Below are 16,094 nucleotides of genomic sequence, written 5' to 3' on the forward strand. Positions count from 1 at the left end.
CCAGCTGAGCATTTTTTCTGTTTCTTCTGCTCTGCCCACCAAAAAAAGCCAGCCCAGGCAGCCAAACACTGTCTGCTTTCAACCCAAAGAGAAAAGACTTTGGGGGAAAAGCAGAAAGGGATAAAGACCAGAGGAGAAAAGACTGCAGAGACCTTTCCATGATCAGGATTCCAGAGAAGGCCACCCATGCATGAGCACTGATGGTGCAACGAGAGGACTTCAGGAGGAAATCGAGGCCATTTGAAAGAAGTTTCTAAACAGTGTGGCTTCAAAAAGAAACTTTATTTATTAAAAAAGATAACCAGTTTATGTTCACACTCCAGCAGGTGTGTCCTGAAGGAGAAGGGATATCAGCTACTGTTAAACAGCTCCAGCAGGAGCAACAATGTCATACAAGGAGCCAACCTGGAAAACAAGAGCAAAAAGAGCTGATTCTTCTGTGGAATTCTGTTAATGCTGGAAAATAGCACTTTTTGGCAGGCCAGGTTGGGTTGCATTTGTGCTGTCCTATTTGGCAGCACGCAAACATTTATCTCATTTATAAAGGAAATTAATTCCCAGGGGTGTGGCAGCAGAAGAGCAGGAACCACTACCTTTAACCCGGAATTGTGATCCCACTATTGCAATATTGCAATATTGCCTGGCTGGGTGTTTCCCAGGATTGCCTGGCTGGGGAAGGAGCCCAGGCACTGTGAGCACAGCCATACCTGGTCGGTGCTGGGGACAGCCAGGCTGGGCAGCAGCCACACCCCCACCTGGCCACAGCTGTCCCCCAGGAGCAGGCACTCGGCATTGCTGGCAAACAGCAGGGAGCTCAGGTTCCCTTCAGGGCTGGCAGCACAGGACAGCACCGGGTCGAAGCTGCAAGCCAAGAGTTAATAGCACCATGCATGCATCAGCTGAAGGGCTGCACATCTCACTTCCTGTGTTCTAGGTTATCTCAGAAATTGGGAAGTGAGGTAGGGCTTGGTTTGGGCTCTGCCTGCAGAAAAATCCCGGCTGCTGTTAACTGAGATATCCTACTTGCCTAAAACCTGTCCTAACCTGGAGAGTGGTGGTTAATATTTTTGTTAGATGAATAATTTGCAGGATGTGGCAGGGCTCTGGATCCACCAGGGCTTCACACTGTCAGTAACACAAAAAACACAAAACCCAGAGCAGCTGGACAAGGTGACAGGTAACAGAGTCACCTCAACTTCAGACCATCCAATCTTTACCAAAGTAGCTCAGTTTTGTTATTTTTCCTCCTAACTCTGCCACAATTTCTGCAGAGAGAGGGCAGTTTTATACTTTATCAGCTCCAGGAGGCATCCAGCTCCTTCTCTTCTCACCCCAAATCTCTGGTAACCACCATCTGCTCTTACACAATGAGTATTTATGAACGCAATGGTTTGAGCAAGCAAGGCATGGAGCTGTAATGATCTGATAAAAACACCTATGAGGTAACAATGTGTGACAATTAAATTTCAGACTTTTCCTTGAGAAGAGTCATTACTCACATGCTGACACTCAGATCCCAGATCTCCACCCTCTTCTCATTCACTGCTGCGAAGATGAGGGCTGATTGTGGAGCCCACTTGATGTCATGAACAAAAGCTGTGACAGAAGTGAAGGTTAAAAGGGGGGTGTGGGAATCCCTGTGCCACAAGAGGATGCTCCAGTCTGCAGAGCAGCTGAGGAACATGTCTGTGCTGGTGGGATTCCAGGCAACTTTGTACACAGGGCCCTGTTTGGAGAGAAACAAAACAGAACCGGGTGTTGCTGCAGAGCTACAGAATCTGTTCTAGAGCTAGCAGCCTTCCTCCCACAGGTAAGACTATTTAACTCTACAGGACAATCAGGTTTCTGATTGCTGTCTTAAAATAAAGCCAGAGCTAAAGCTTTAAAACAGTTTATAGTAAATAAACTGTTTTAATAAATAGTAAAGAAACAGTTTTAATAAATTGCTTGAAGAAACCCTGACAGTGTAGGAAGTAATGCTGTAAGACTGTGATGCTTTATGCTATGGGAATTCATTCCTAATAAAGAGAAGTAGTTTAGGTTTCTTTTGTTGCAGATGTTCACTAAATATAAGCAAAGATTGCATTTTTGAGTTAAGCAGTCCCTGCTGTCCTTGTTTACAATGTCACTCACCTCATGGCCTCTGTATGTGCCCAGAATCTGCTCCTTGCCTGAGCAAGTGCAGCAGTAGATGTGTCCCTCTTCTGTTCCAGCAAGAAAAATATCAGTATCCTGAAAGAAAGGGAAAAGTGGCTTAGGTTGGATGAATTTATCACTCCTGCAGAAATCCTCCAGGGCTGGAGGAGTTCAGAGCCAAGGAGGAGCTCCTGTGAGTGGTGGGGAAAGTGGAACCACAGCGTTGCACATTTGCTGGGTGTGTTCTCCACCAATGCACAACGTGCTGGGGTTTGACTCCTGAAAATCTTGGATTTTCAGCAATCCATGTGGAAATGCATGAATTCTTCAAGTGCTCTGTGGAGGAAGGACTCAAATGGATGAAGAGAAGCTCAGCTGAGTCCTGGATGTGGGAGGTGTTGGACAAATTCTCCCAGGCTTGGCCATCACTCAGAGGGGAACTGCCCTGAGCCTGCCCAAGGAAATGTGAGTAACGTGGCTGGGAGTGATGCCTGAAGTTTGAGCTTATTTACCCTATAAATCCATTTCCCACAATTCTGTACTGCATTAGTGTATAATTCTGAACTTCATATAAATGTTAGCGAGTTCTCCTCACAGCTCAGTCGCACAGAACAATAATTTTCCAGCCCCAGAACCAAGGACACCACTGCAGCTTCAGCCCCAAAAAGTGCAAACAGCAGGGAATGGAGGAGAGCAACCTGGGAGGGTGGGACTGCAGAACCTGGAGCTGGAATTGGACAATGAACCACAATATGGAAATGGACCCAAAAAGTGTGCTCCATTTCCATATTGGGGTTAAAAAAGTGGGGTTATAAAAGTGTGAGAACTTGTGACTCAGGGTCCATCTTGGGTAGAGCCATGGCCAGGCTCTTTCAGTGCCCAAGGTGTATCCTCTGAAGGCCTTTTAACAAATCCCTACTTTGTTCCTTTAACACTGCCTAGCCTCTGTTCCAGGCAGCCTCTCTGGGCATCAGGAGGACAGGGCTTGTTTTGCCATTTCACCCATTTGGGGTAAACCTTAGTAGATAAAAGCAATTTATTTCAGAATGAATATGCTTTAAAGAGCAGTGCCAAGTCCCTGCCTAGCTCCCATTAAAGCAGCTCCAGCTGAGCCTCCCACCACTGCTGCAGAGTTTTCCTGGCTAATACTTCAGCCAGGATGGGCTTCCTGAGCCTACCTTTGGATGGAAGTCAAAGCACATTCCAGCTGCCTGTTGTGATATGGGACCTTCACTTTTCCTTTCTCTCTCACCTGGTAATTTTTTCTTCTCAGTTTCTGTTCGCTTGATTTGCATCACATCTGTGCAGAGAGCAGGAGGTTTTGTCAAACAGGAGCAGGGAACCTGTGCTGCTCTGGGATGCCCAGCAGCTCTGAGATGTTTTGTGGGATTACTGGTGTAAAGAATGCCAGCTGGAGTCACAGAGAGCAGTTTCAGGGGCTCACCAGAGCAATCCAGCCTTTGCTGAATGAACCACTGGGTCATCCGCCCGTCTCCCGAGATGCACATCAGTCTCTCCTCTTTGTCACCTGCTGTTGCACCTCCTTCCTGTTCCACCCACTTCAGCTGCCACACAGGACCTTTGTGTTTATTTAGGGATGCACTGGGACAAAAAAAATGCACGTGGTAAATCACAGATGAGCAAAGACAAGACAACATGTTTGAAAAATAATTAGGCTTCCACTTTGTAATGAGTGTTAAGTCTTATAACAGAAATGTTTCGCTTTTCTTTTTAAAAAAATGGTCTGAACATTGGTTGTTTTCTCCAGGAGAATGTTTCCTTATTAAACATGTTTGATAATTAGTTTCAGGGCACTGTTTATGTGCTTGTGCCATGAAATCAGTCTGCACCTTGTAGGAAAGACTTGGGGAGCTGCCCTTAGGGCAGGTGCTTCCCTTATCACCCACCCATCCCCTCTCTCATCATCTCCTTAATTCCTGCTCACCCCTCACTTTTGTTGATGTTTCTCCAGTTTTGGCAAGAGGGATCAGAGAGAAATCACCAAAAGCTGCCCCTGATCTGCCACATGGATTTATTACCCAGGGCTGGACTGTCCCAGCTAGGACAATGAATTATTTATTCATGAATTTATAATTGATGGGGTAAAGAGCTGCAGTTCCTTAGAGGCTGAGGGACTGGCAGTCCCTGTTGCCTTGTCCAAAGCCTGCTGGCTCAGGGGAGGAGGTGGAGGCCAGGCTGACCTGCTCCTCACTTTTGCTGATGTTCTCTCCAGTTTTGGCAAGAGGGATCAGAGAGAAATCACCAAAAGTTACCCCTTTTATTATTTATTACCCAGGGCTGGATTGTCCCAGAATATGAATTATTTATTCATGAATTTATAATTGATGAGGGACATAGCTGCAGTTCCTTAGCGGCTGAGGCACTGGCAGCCCCTGTGGCCCTGTCCAAGGCCTGCTGGCTCAGGAGGAGGAGTAGGAGGGTCCCTGACCTGCTGTCCAGCAGCGCGGTGTCCTGGCGGCTGCGCACGTCGTAGACGGCCACACGGCCACTGGCTGTCCCCACTGCCAGCAGGTGGGGCCTGGCCTGGGAGAAATCCACCGCGGTGACGCCGTCCTCACAGCGGAAAATGCGCTCTGGCCACTGGCAGGAGAGAGCACAGCAACCTCTGAGCTGGGCTAGCAGCCCCCTGGCTTGTCTGAGCACTCAGTGTCTGCTGGGAAACGCCAGTGTTGCAGTGTGATTTCCTGTCTCACCTATCCCAACCCCTCAGGTGTGCCAACCTTTCCTTTCCCCTTTGCCCTCCTGCTAAGAGCTGCCCATCAATCTTAACATTCCAGCAGGCTCATGGTGTGGTTGGCAGAAGTTCCAAAGATGCCCTCAGCTCCGGGCTCATTGGCCTGTCCCAGTGTCTTTATCCCTTGAGCCTTCCCCTCCTCACACCTGGTTGGCCCTCACCTGTCCCTTTGTCCCTTCCCCTGTCCCCAGGCTTAAAAGGACACGGGACCATGAGGCTGGGATTCTGTTGGGAGCTGTTACAACATTCAGAGTCTGTCAGCCTGGAATAAACTCTGGATTAAAACTCTACCATAGAATCCTCTCCTTTCTCTTCACTGTCCCCTGAACCTTTTCCACCAGAGGTAAACTGAGTTCCTGCTGTGCCTGGATTTGTTCCCAGTGCCCAGCTGCAGCACCCAGCCGGCCAAAGGTGTCTCTGAGGTGAAACACCACAGCTGCTGCCTTTGGCCCAGCAGCAAGGGCCAGATGGGGCCAGGCACATCCCACCCCGAAATATTGGGATTAATATTCCATACGCCAGTGATGGTGCCCACAGGGACCAGAAAAGATTCTTTATTCTGACTGGCCATGTATTTCTCGCTACAACTGATAAAATTAGGAAAAAGATAAAGATTGGGCAGAAATATGACACTGGAAAATAAGTTAGGTGAGGCTACTCCAAACCAAATATATAAAAATATCTATGGTGGCAGCAGGGAATCAGGAGAGTATTTGGTGTGGCAAGGCTACTCCAAACCAATTACATAAAAACATCTATGGTTACAGCAGGGAATCATGAAAGTACTTGGTATGGTAATGATGCATCAAAGATTTGACTCTGCCTGGTTTAAATTAGTCTAATACAGGTCTGGCCAAGAGAAGTTTGTAGTAGAAATCAAACTGGAATGTTGTAATTTATGGCAATCAGAATTTTTTTACTTTGTGACACTTTGTAAGTGAGATTTCCAAATTGTTTTTTTTTTATGGCTGTTCTTTTTCAGATGGATCTGCAGAGGTGTAAATGTTACATCTATGAAATTTCCTCTCTTACTGACACTGTTGAGAGAAGTTAGAGTAAATAATTGTAGCTAAAAGGGAAATTCAGCAGAAATTGTCCAGAGCAAAGCAGATTGCAGGAAAAGCAAACAAAAGGGCTCGTTACCATGGGGTTCTTCAGTGACCAGCAGCAAGCCAGGCCTTTCTTCTTATCCCGAGAAACAAACTCCCTGTAACCAACTGCCAAGAGATCCTGCAAGCACAGAGCAACAGCAGTGCCTCAGTCCCACCTGGAGCTCAGCAGGACATTTCCAAAGGCACTTTGTGCCTGGAATAACAAAGCTTCTCTCCCATGCAGGAGATACATTGCTCTATAATTATATTTTAATGTGCATTATTTAATGGAGTACATCTAATTTTCCCTCTCAGGGTTAGCTGTAAAAGGAGATTCAGAGAGCACCTCAGACTCCTGGCTTTTAGCTTTCCCCAGTCCAGTGAATTCCCTTCATTCCTTTCCATAGGCAGAAGTAAAAACCAGCAGCCTTTAGCCTTCAGCTCCAGTAATTTTTCTTTTCTTGCACTCAACAAGTAGTTTGTGAAACTCACATTTTAAAAGTAGCTGATTGTTTGCCCTGTATTCTAAGACTGAAGTCTCTAAATGTGTCTAACTTTTTAATATCTGGAGATTTGGTGCACTAAGAGTATGACATGGTCTTTATTTTCTCTCTTTTTTTCCCCTCACTGGTTTTCTGTTTCTCATCCTCAGCTGCTTTTTACCCCTCTTCCATTCATTATTTTTGTTTAATAAGTGAGTTCTGGTGGGCAAACAGAGCTTTACATGACCAGACTTAGGAAGCTTTGCCTTCTGTGCTGTTATTATACATCTTATCCTTAAATTTGGAGGAATTCTGCTGTTTTGGGAGGTTCCTGTTAGAGACAAAGATGTGTTGTCTAAACTACCACAAAAAACCTCCATCAATGATGACAAAGTTTAGCAGCAGGGGTTAAATTTCAATTTTAGAACAGACCAAGTCGATGAAGATTGGTGCTCAGGGAGCAATTAATGAAATTCTGGGCCAACTAAAGCTGTGATGTGTAGGGAAATCCTACAGATTAAAGCAGTGAGAGTGAGGACTGGATCCACCTTTGAGATGCAGCCCAGGATCAGGGGTTCCTGCCAGCCCCAGCTGCCTGTCCCAGTTTGTGGCCAGCTCAGGAAGGGTTTGTGCACTCACAGGGTTCACTTTGTTCCAAGCCATGCTGCTCACGCTGTGCCCCCTGGTTAAATCACACCTGTATGACCACAGCAGCTCCAGCCTGGGGCCTGCCCCTTCTGCTGGGCCTTCAGCTGGCTCTGCTGCCTCCTCCTGCTTCTCCTCCTCATCCTCTTCGTCTTCTTCCACCTCGGCATCTGAGGTAACAACAGGTTCTAAAATGTGCAGATGCAGAATCTGAGTGGAAGTATTTATAATATATAATTATAATTATTATAATTATTATCATATAATATATTATATATATTATAATAATATATATTATATATTATATATTATATATTATATATTATATATTATATATTATATATTATATATTATATATTATATATTATATTATATATAATCATAATTATATATAATTATATAATTATAATTTTTATAATATATAAATATATGTATACAATTATACCTAATTATAGGTATAATTGTATACATATATTTATATTTGATATTTATTTTTATTATTTTATATATTATTTATTATATATATTATTTTTATATTTATATGTACTAAACCCATGTAATGTAACCTATATTATTATATATAACCCACATTATATAACCTAAATTATTAAATACAATCTATATGATTATAGGTTATAATACTATAACTCCAATTATTTCCACCAGAAGAAAAATTTGCCCTTTCAGCAAATATTTTGCAGAAGGAAAGGAAAGGAAAGGAAAGGAAAGGAAAGGAAAGGAAAGGAAAGGAAAGGAAAGGAAAGGAAAGGAAAGGAAAGGAAAGGAAAGGAAAGGAAAGGAAAGGAAAGGAAAGGAAAGGAAAGGAAAGGAATTAAGACATCTTAACTTCTAAAACTGTGGCTAAAATTGGCTGGGGACAGAGCAGACAGCTGGATTGGGCTTGAGTGAGCCAGGTCTGCTGCAGGTGGATTAGGTACCCAGGCAAAAGTGAGGAATTTCTGTGGAAAATGAGGAATTTCTGGCAGAAAAGAGGGTACTGAGCAAGGAACAAACCCATGAGGACAGGAATCTGCCGATAGACTGCGAGCTTGGGCTGGAAAATGTTCTCCATGAGAATCCTCTCCATGACAACTAAATCCTGCTGCAGCTTTGCTGAGGTTAGGATCGCTCCTGAGTGGCATTCCTGCTCCTCGTGGCTCCTGGCAGGAGCAGCACTCTCTGCAAGGGTGATGGAAGAAGCTGAATTACAGAATCCTGGGATATTCCAAGCTGGAATGGATCCACAAGGATCGTGGAGCCCAACAGGCCCACACTGCCTGATAAGAGATAAATGGCATAGAAATGCTTTGAACATGATAAAACTTCACACAGAAGGATCAAGGGATAAGAATTTTCCTCCACCTGCAAAAAGGAGAGAATTTAAAAAAATACTTTCATTGTGATTTTTTTTTTCCTATAATTTTCTTATAATTTTATCATCTTATCACTTTTTCTCATTATAATTTCCTTATCTTTTTCAGCTACTTCTGGAATTTTTCACAAATGGTGTTTTGCTTCTGCTTTTTAAAGTGAGTACCAGCAAACCTTGTCCCTGAGTATTTCTCTTTATTTAAGATGATTTCTGATGGCAGTGTGCAGAGAAGTGCAGCCCTGCCCAAGATTCTTCAGCAAACTCTCTTGCAGGTTCCAGGCAGTGTTTTTCAGGAAGTTTTCCCCACAGATCCCAGGGATGTGCCTGGTTTAGAAGGATGAGGACAGGGCAGAAATGGGAAATGTTACCTGTGGCAGAAGGGACAGCCCCAGCCTGACCCTGCTCTTCAGCTGTGGCAGATGTGCTGCTTTTCCCTGCTGGGGTTTCAGGTTTTTCTGTCTCTGCAGGTTCTGTTTCTGAGACATCCAGTGGATTGTCCAAATCCCAGGGAGTCACCATCATCCCTGGGAATGAATTCCCTGTCACACAGGGCTCTTCTTTTGCATTATTATCTTCTTCTTTTACATTATTGCAAGGAGCTTCCTACACCCCAGCTGCTGGGCTGGGCTTTGGAACCACCTCTGCTTCCAAAGCTGTTGATATTTGAACTGATATTTTTCATTTAATATTTGAATTTCATCTTTTAATTGCCTTCTTTTACAAATTTACAGAAAAGGTTGCCTGTGCTTAAGAAGAATCACTAAAGCAGATAAAATAACTTTAAAGCAGCTCCTGTTGTGTGACTGGTGCAGCTCCATCAGGGTTTTTTGGCTCCCCTTGAGCAGGGCCAGCTCCCACCCAAAACTTGCCTGGATGTGCTCAGGGGCTGGAATGAGCCCTGCTGATGCCCCAAAAAAGTGGCAAATAGCTTTTCAAAACAGATTATGATCTACTTTTGGGGTTTTACACACACTAACACAAAGGAAAAATGTTAGAGGCTAATTTCTTTAGCCTCTTACACACAACAATAACATTCTCTGGGAGTGTTAAGAACAATTTTATTGCAATGGATTCAGTGTTCCAGCACTAAATTCAAGATTTAGGAGGGGCAGAAAAGGCCACCACAACCCACAGTGTCCTGCCTGCACTTGAAGCTCTGGAAGTGGAAATTGAGGGAACATCTGCTCAGAGGTAGAGGTAAAAAATGCTTTTTATCAGTGCCAGGTTTACCTTTCTCTGCCACGGTGATGGTCTCACATTGCACCTCCTTGGTTTTGGCAGCTCCAGAGAAGGTTTGCACGATTTTTTCTTCAAAGTACTCACTGTCAATTTTAGCCTCACAAATCTCTGTGTAAATCTTATTCCTCTCCCTGGGAAATAAAGGAAACACTGGCTGGTGAGTCCCTGGGAAATCCTGCCTGGAATTCTCAGGGTCTGTAACAAGGAGCTGATCAGGAGAGGCTTTTCCATGTCTGCCATGTCCTGCTTTCTGGATTGCTGGATGGAATTTCAGCCTTTGTATTATTCAGCAGCTCGTTCTGATCTTTGTGATGCTTCTCTAAAACAGGAATGGCCTGTGGAGAACAGAGCCCAGAAAAAGCAAAATTCCCTCTCCCAGCTGCCCCTGAGCTTTGGGGAATTCAGAGCTCTCATTCCTGGGAGTGAAAGGCAGGAGACAAAAAGGAAACTTCTCCTTTTCTGTTTCAGCATTCCCACCAAAGCTCTGGTAGCTCAGGGAGGACCAAGGGGAGCTGCCCGCTACCTTTAACTCTTCTTAATTAATGAATAATTAGAAGCTACCCACAAGAATCAATGCAGCAGTTTGGAATGTCTTACTGCTTTCATGAAAATCAAATTATCACCCTCCTCCAGCCCTGGGTTTTCCTAAGCTGCCACGGTTTTTCAGTGGAAGGGAGGAAGAATTTCACCCACAACAGGGAGCTGTAAGAAATGGAGGTTTTGCACTCAGAGAAATGGGTGCCAGCTGTGAAAAACGTGTTTATTTTCTTCTGCAAATTGAAAAAGGTTCATAAAGGACAACAGGAGATAAGGAACACAGAGTGGAGATGAGGGCTGGGTGCATCTTGGCACTTCTTTTTGGAGATACCTTTTAAATATTTTTTCTCTTACATTAGCTTCTTGTATCTTCATAAATAATCATGAAGAGGAAACTTTTTCTTTAAACTATTTGACATATTCTTAGAATTGTTTACATGGCTCCTCTTCAGTTCTACTTTTATATAGTATCTGCATTTTTTGGTTGTGGTTTTAGGTATTTTTATTAAAATTTCTATTTATTTGTTTATTTATTTATTTGTTTGTTCATTTATTTATTTAAAATACTTTTATTTATTTATTTTGTGTAGTTTAGGCCCTGGCCTCCACTGTCTTTAGACAATGAGTGCTGATAGTTGGTATATTTGTAGTAGCTGTCTTCTTTAATATGTTTATTGGATATTATTTCATCTAAGCAGGTATTTTAACACAAGTATGCTTATATCAGCTATTTCACTACTATGTCTAAGCCTAATTAACATAAAATAAAAAGAAAATAAAAATGATAAAAATAAAATAAAATCTAAAATTACTGTATCTTTATAGCAATATATAATATATATAGCAATATAAAAAACCACAATTTATAATAAAATATATATTCTATAAAATATATAAATATAATAAATAAATATAATAAATATTATAAATATAATATCTAAAAATACATATCATTTATTATATATAGCAATACATAAAATATATAATATAGATAACAGTAAAATATAAATAAAAATTATATATTTAAGCAAAGTTATTTTAACTCTACATGTATAAAATTGATTTTAATATTAGCAATATATAAAAAAATACATATATAATATATATAGCAACATATATATAAATAAAAACGATATGTTTATAGCAAAGTTCTTTTAACACTACATGTATGAAATCTATTTTGTTATTAGCAATATATATACAAATATAATATATATACATATTTTATATATATAATTAAAACTGATATTTTTATAGCAACGTTCTTTTAACACTACATGTATGAAATCTATTTTAATATTAGCAATATATATAAAAATATTATATATATATTATATATATAAAACTGATATTTTTATAGCAACGTTCTTTTAACACTACATGTATAAAATATATTTTAGTATTTATATATAAATATTGTATATATAATATATATAGCAATGTATATATATATATATAAATAAATATAAACCCGATATATTTATAGCAAACTTATTTTAACCCTACACATGTGAAATCTGGTTTAATATTTGCAGTGACATTTGTGACTCACAGCACCCTGGGAGCCTCCTCTGCCTCGGTGGACACGAGGGCCGTGGGCAGGTCCAGCATCCAGAGCGTGTCTGTCTCCGACAGCAGAACCTCCACCCTCTGCTCCAGCTCTGCCTCTGTCAGGGCTGCCTCCCCCTCCTCCTGCTCTGCTGGGCAAGCACAACACAAACAGCACCTTGGCTGCTCCAAATCAACGGAAAATTAATGCTGGGAATCAGACAAATCCCAGAATATACAATTTTACATGTGGAATGTCCAATTATTGGGTGTGTTCTTTACCAGACAAGCTCAAATCTGGGTCTTCTTGAGGTTCTGTCTCATCCAAGCCAGGCTTGGTTGTTGATGTGCTGCTTCCATGTGTCCTTCAGGCATGAGAAACAAGCAGAAATTGTCTCAAAAACTAAAATAGTGTTCATTTTCTGGAGGTACTTTTAAGTAATTATAAGTATTTTTAATTATTAGTATTTTTATTATTAGTATTTATATCTAAATATTATTAGTATCTATGTTTAATTATTAGTATTTTAATTATAAGTATTTTGAATATAATTTTAAATTTGTTTTTTATATATATTTGCTCCTGGTTGGTATCCTACCCCCTGGGATTGTCCTTTGGAACAGCCAGCCTGGGAAACATGGCAGAAAAAGCAATCTTCATCTCAGAAATCAGTGTTTACTATTGTAATTATAAATTGTGAATAATTACAATTATTGCTTGCATTTTGATCATGCTGTGGCTCAGGATTTTTCATTTAAAACACCAATAATTATTTCCCTTTGTTGCATGACTGAATTGAGTTTGTCAGCCCAAAGTCTTTGACTTTGTTTTTCCCCTCTGTGCTGGAGATTTGTAAATGAAAATGTAGTGAAACAAAATTTAGGAGTTTTAACTCCAAATTTTTTGTTCAAGAGCATTTTTAGAGATGGATGCACATAACAACACAGAGGTAACTTGCTTAAATATCATTAAAGCAAAGAATTCTTGTTATGGTAAACATATTTTGATAGTTGAACTGGTATTTTTAATATTTTAATTTGATATTTTAATTTCTATATTTCATAATTTTGCATAAAAGCCTGTCTGCACTTACAGATAAAATACTTTAAAATACATCCTTTACTTTTAAAAAAGTACTTATAATGCTTTATTTATTTTAAAATAAAACTTTTCTTGCCTGGCAGCATTTGGGTCTGGCTGGAAGAGGGGTTGGGGTGTCACATTCTTCCCTTGCTCATCAAAAACCTGGAGAAAAATAGAAATCATTTTCAGGATAATTTCCCTGTGTTATAGGGAGGGCACCTGGAAGGGGTTTGAATTTCTGCCTTCCTGCAGGACCAGCCCCAGATTTTTGGGATTCTTTGGGAAAAGCCACTCCTGTCACTGGGCTTGGAGGGGCAACCCAACCCTTCCAGGCCTTCCCACCTTTCCCAACCCAACCATTCCAGGGTTTCTGAGATCCTTCCTGCATGTGGATTTGGGGCTCTTCCCACCTTTCCCAGGAGTGGCCAACCCAACCATTCCAGGGTTTCTGAGATCCTTCCTGCACGTGGATTTGGGGCTCTTCCTACCTTTCTCAGAAGAACCCAACCCAACCATTCCAGGCCTTCCTTCAGGTGGGTTTGGGTTCTTCCCACCTTTCCCAACCCAACCGTTCCAGGGCTCCACGATTCTTCCCACTTTTCCCAACCCAACCATTCCAGAACTTTTTGGTTCTTCCCACAGGTGCTTTTTGGGCTTTTCCCACTTTTCCCAAGGGTGTCCAACCCATCCATTCCAGTTCTTCCCACTTTTCCCAACCCAACCATTCCAGAGGTTTTTTGGTTCTTCCCACAGGTGCTTTTTGGGCTTTTCCCACTTTTCCCAAGGGTGTCCAACCCAACCATTCCAGAGTTTCTGAGATCCTTCCTGCACAAGGATTTGGGGCTCTTCCCAGCTTTCCCAGAAGCACCCGACCCAACCATTCCAGGCCTTCCCTCAGGTGGGTTTGGGTTCTTCCCACCTTTCCCAACCCAACCATTCCAGGGCTTTTTAGTTCTTCCTACAGATGGATTTTGGGCTTTTCCCGCTTTTCCCACCTTTCCCAACCCAATCATTCCAGGATTTCCATGATCCTTCCTGCAGGTAGATTTGAAGCTTTTCTCACCTTTCCCAAGGGCGTCCAACCCAACCATTCCAGTTCTTCCCACCTTTTCCAACCCAACCGTTCCGGGGTCTCTGAGATCCTTCCCATAGGTGCATTTTGGGCTCTTCCCACTTTCCCCAAGGATGTCCAAGCCAACCATTCCGGGCCATGCCCCAGGTGGATTTTGGGTTGTCCCCAGCCCTCCCGGGTGGCCCTGGCCCCTCTCACCTGCAGGGCTCCCTGGCTCTGGGGGGCTTTTCCCAGGGAAGCCGAGGAAGCCGTGGAAGTTCTGCGGGAGCTCGGGGCTCTGCCGGCTCCTGGCCGCGCCCTGCAATCACCACACGGGAATATTTGTAAATATCAAACTGTTACCTGTTATTATAAAGGATTTAAACAATTTATAATAAAGGGTTTTTACAATTTCTTAACTATTATAATAGATTATATATTACCTAATATTTTAAAGGATGTAAATAATTTATAAGAAAGGATTTTTATAATTTATTATATAATACAACTTATTTTAAATAATTTTTTTATAATTACCAGTTATTTTAAAGGATTTTAACTATTTTTAACCATTTATAATAAAGGATGCTTATAAATGATTATATATTACCAATTATTTTAAGGGATTTCAACCTATTACAATAAAGGATTCTACTATTTCTTTTATCAATTATTACACATTGCCAGTTATAAAGGATTTCAACAATTTATAGTAAAGGATTCTTATAGTTTATTATATATTATAATTGATGATATATTACCATATATATATATTTAATATGATAAATTTTAAAGAATGTAAACTATTTATAAGAAAGGATTTTTACCATTTCTTATATAACTTATTATTTATTATCAATTATTTTAAAGGATTTTAACATTTTATAAGAAAGGATTCTTATATTGATTATATATTATCAATTATGTTAAGGGATTGCAACCTCTTATAGGAAAAGATTTTTACTATTTCTCATAGAGTATAACTTATTATATATTACCAATTATTTTAAAGACTTTTAACCATTTATTGCCATTTATAAGAAAGGATTCTTCCAATTCCTAATGTATTATAATTTATTATAAAATACCAATTATTTTAAAGGATTTTAACCATTTAGAATAAAGGATTCTTCTAATTGATTATATATTGCCAATTATTTTAAGGGATGTAAACCACTTCATAATCAATATAATAATTTAATAAATAAAATATTTGTAACAATTTATTTCTCATAAACTATTATATATTATGACATATTATAGAATGTAATTTTTTATGGATTATGATTTATTATATATTACCAATTATTGCAAGGGATGTAAATAATTTAAAATACAAGATTGTGGGATTGCAGCCACTTACTGATTATAATTTATTATATATTAATAATGATTTCAAAGGATTTTAAGCATTTATAACAAAGGAGTGCAGCCATTTATTATAATTTATTGTGTATGATAATTAATTACATATTACCAATTATTGTAAAGGATTTCGACCATTTATAAATAGGGCTTTTGACTATTTATTTGTTATAACTTCTTATGCCTAATAATTTGTTATAGAATGTAATTTATTATAGAATATAATTTATTATAGCATACAGTTTATTATATACTACTATTCATGATCTATTACCCATTAATTCAAATATGTAAACCATTTATAATAAAGGCTTTTTACCATTGATTTATTATGACTTATTATAGAATATAATTTATTACATATTACAATTCATTAAATGCTACCCTTTGTTTTAAGGGATGTAAACCATTTATAATTAAGAATCTTGGACACATGTAATTTATTAAATATAATTTAATATTGCAGAATATAATAAATTATATAGTATAACTTACGTATTACTAAGTATTTTAAGGGATGTAATCCCTTTATACCAAAAGAACTTTTCCCATTCATTAATTATAATAAATTAACTGTTATAACTGGTTCTGCACTATAATTTATCATCTCTTCCTTGGCATTCTTAGGGCTTTAAAGCTTTTTAATTCCCGTAACATTGCAGCTTTAGGCCGGACCCGCTCCCACTCACCGCGGAGGCCGCGGCCCCTGCATGGCGTCGCGCCGTTACCGTGACAACACCGCCCAAGACGCGGCGCGCCGATTGGCCGCCAGCAAGGGCGCCGCCGATT

At 40.2% G+C, this 16,094-nt stretch overlaps 1 protein-coding gene across 1 annotated transcript; it reads right to left on the reverse strand.

Annotated features, from left to right (window-relative positions):
- Positions 1–263: 263 nt before the first annotated feature.
- DNAI4 (dynein axonemal intermediate chain 4) lies at positions 264–16,020 on the reverse strand. The gene is made up of 17 exons (XM_036388322.2): positions 15,995–16,020; positions 14,160–14,259; positions 12,984–13,051; positions 12,088–12,170; positions 11,810–11,957; positions 9,712–9,851; positions 8,850–9,005; positions 8,124–8,288; positions 7,104–7,297; positions 6,035–6,121; positions 4,586–4,737; positions 3,581–3,738; positions 3,315–3,436; positions 2,134–2,232; positions 1,500–1,726; positions 708–861; positions 264–405 (listed from the first exon to the last, which is right to left on the reverse strand). The coding sequence occupies exons 1-17, from the start codon at positions 16,015–16,017 to the stop codon at positions 361–363; spliced, it is 2,121 nt and encodes a 706-aa protein (XP_036244215.1). The 5' UTR covers positions 16,018–16,020; the 3' UTR covers positions 264–360.
- Positions 16,021–16,094: the final 74 nt, after the last annotated feature.

Source organism: Molothrus ater, chromosome 9, assembly GCF_012460135.2.
Source record: "Molothrus ater isolate BHLD 08-10-18 breed brown headed cowbird chromosome 9, BPBGC_Mater_1.1, whole genome shotgun sequence".
NCBI classification, from domain to species: domain Eukaryota; kingdom Metazoa; phylum Chordata; class Aves; order Passeriformes; family Icteridae; genus Molothrus; species Molothrus ater.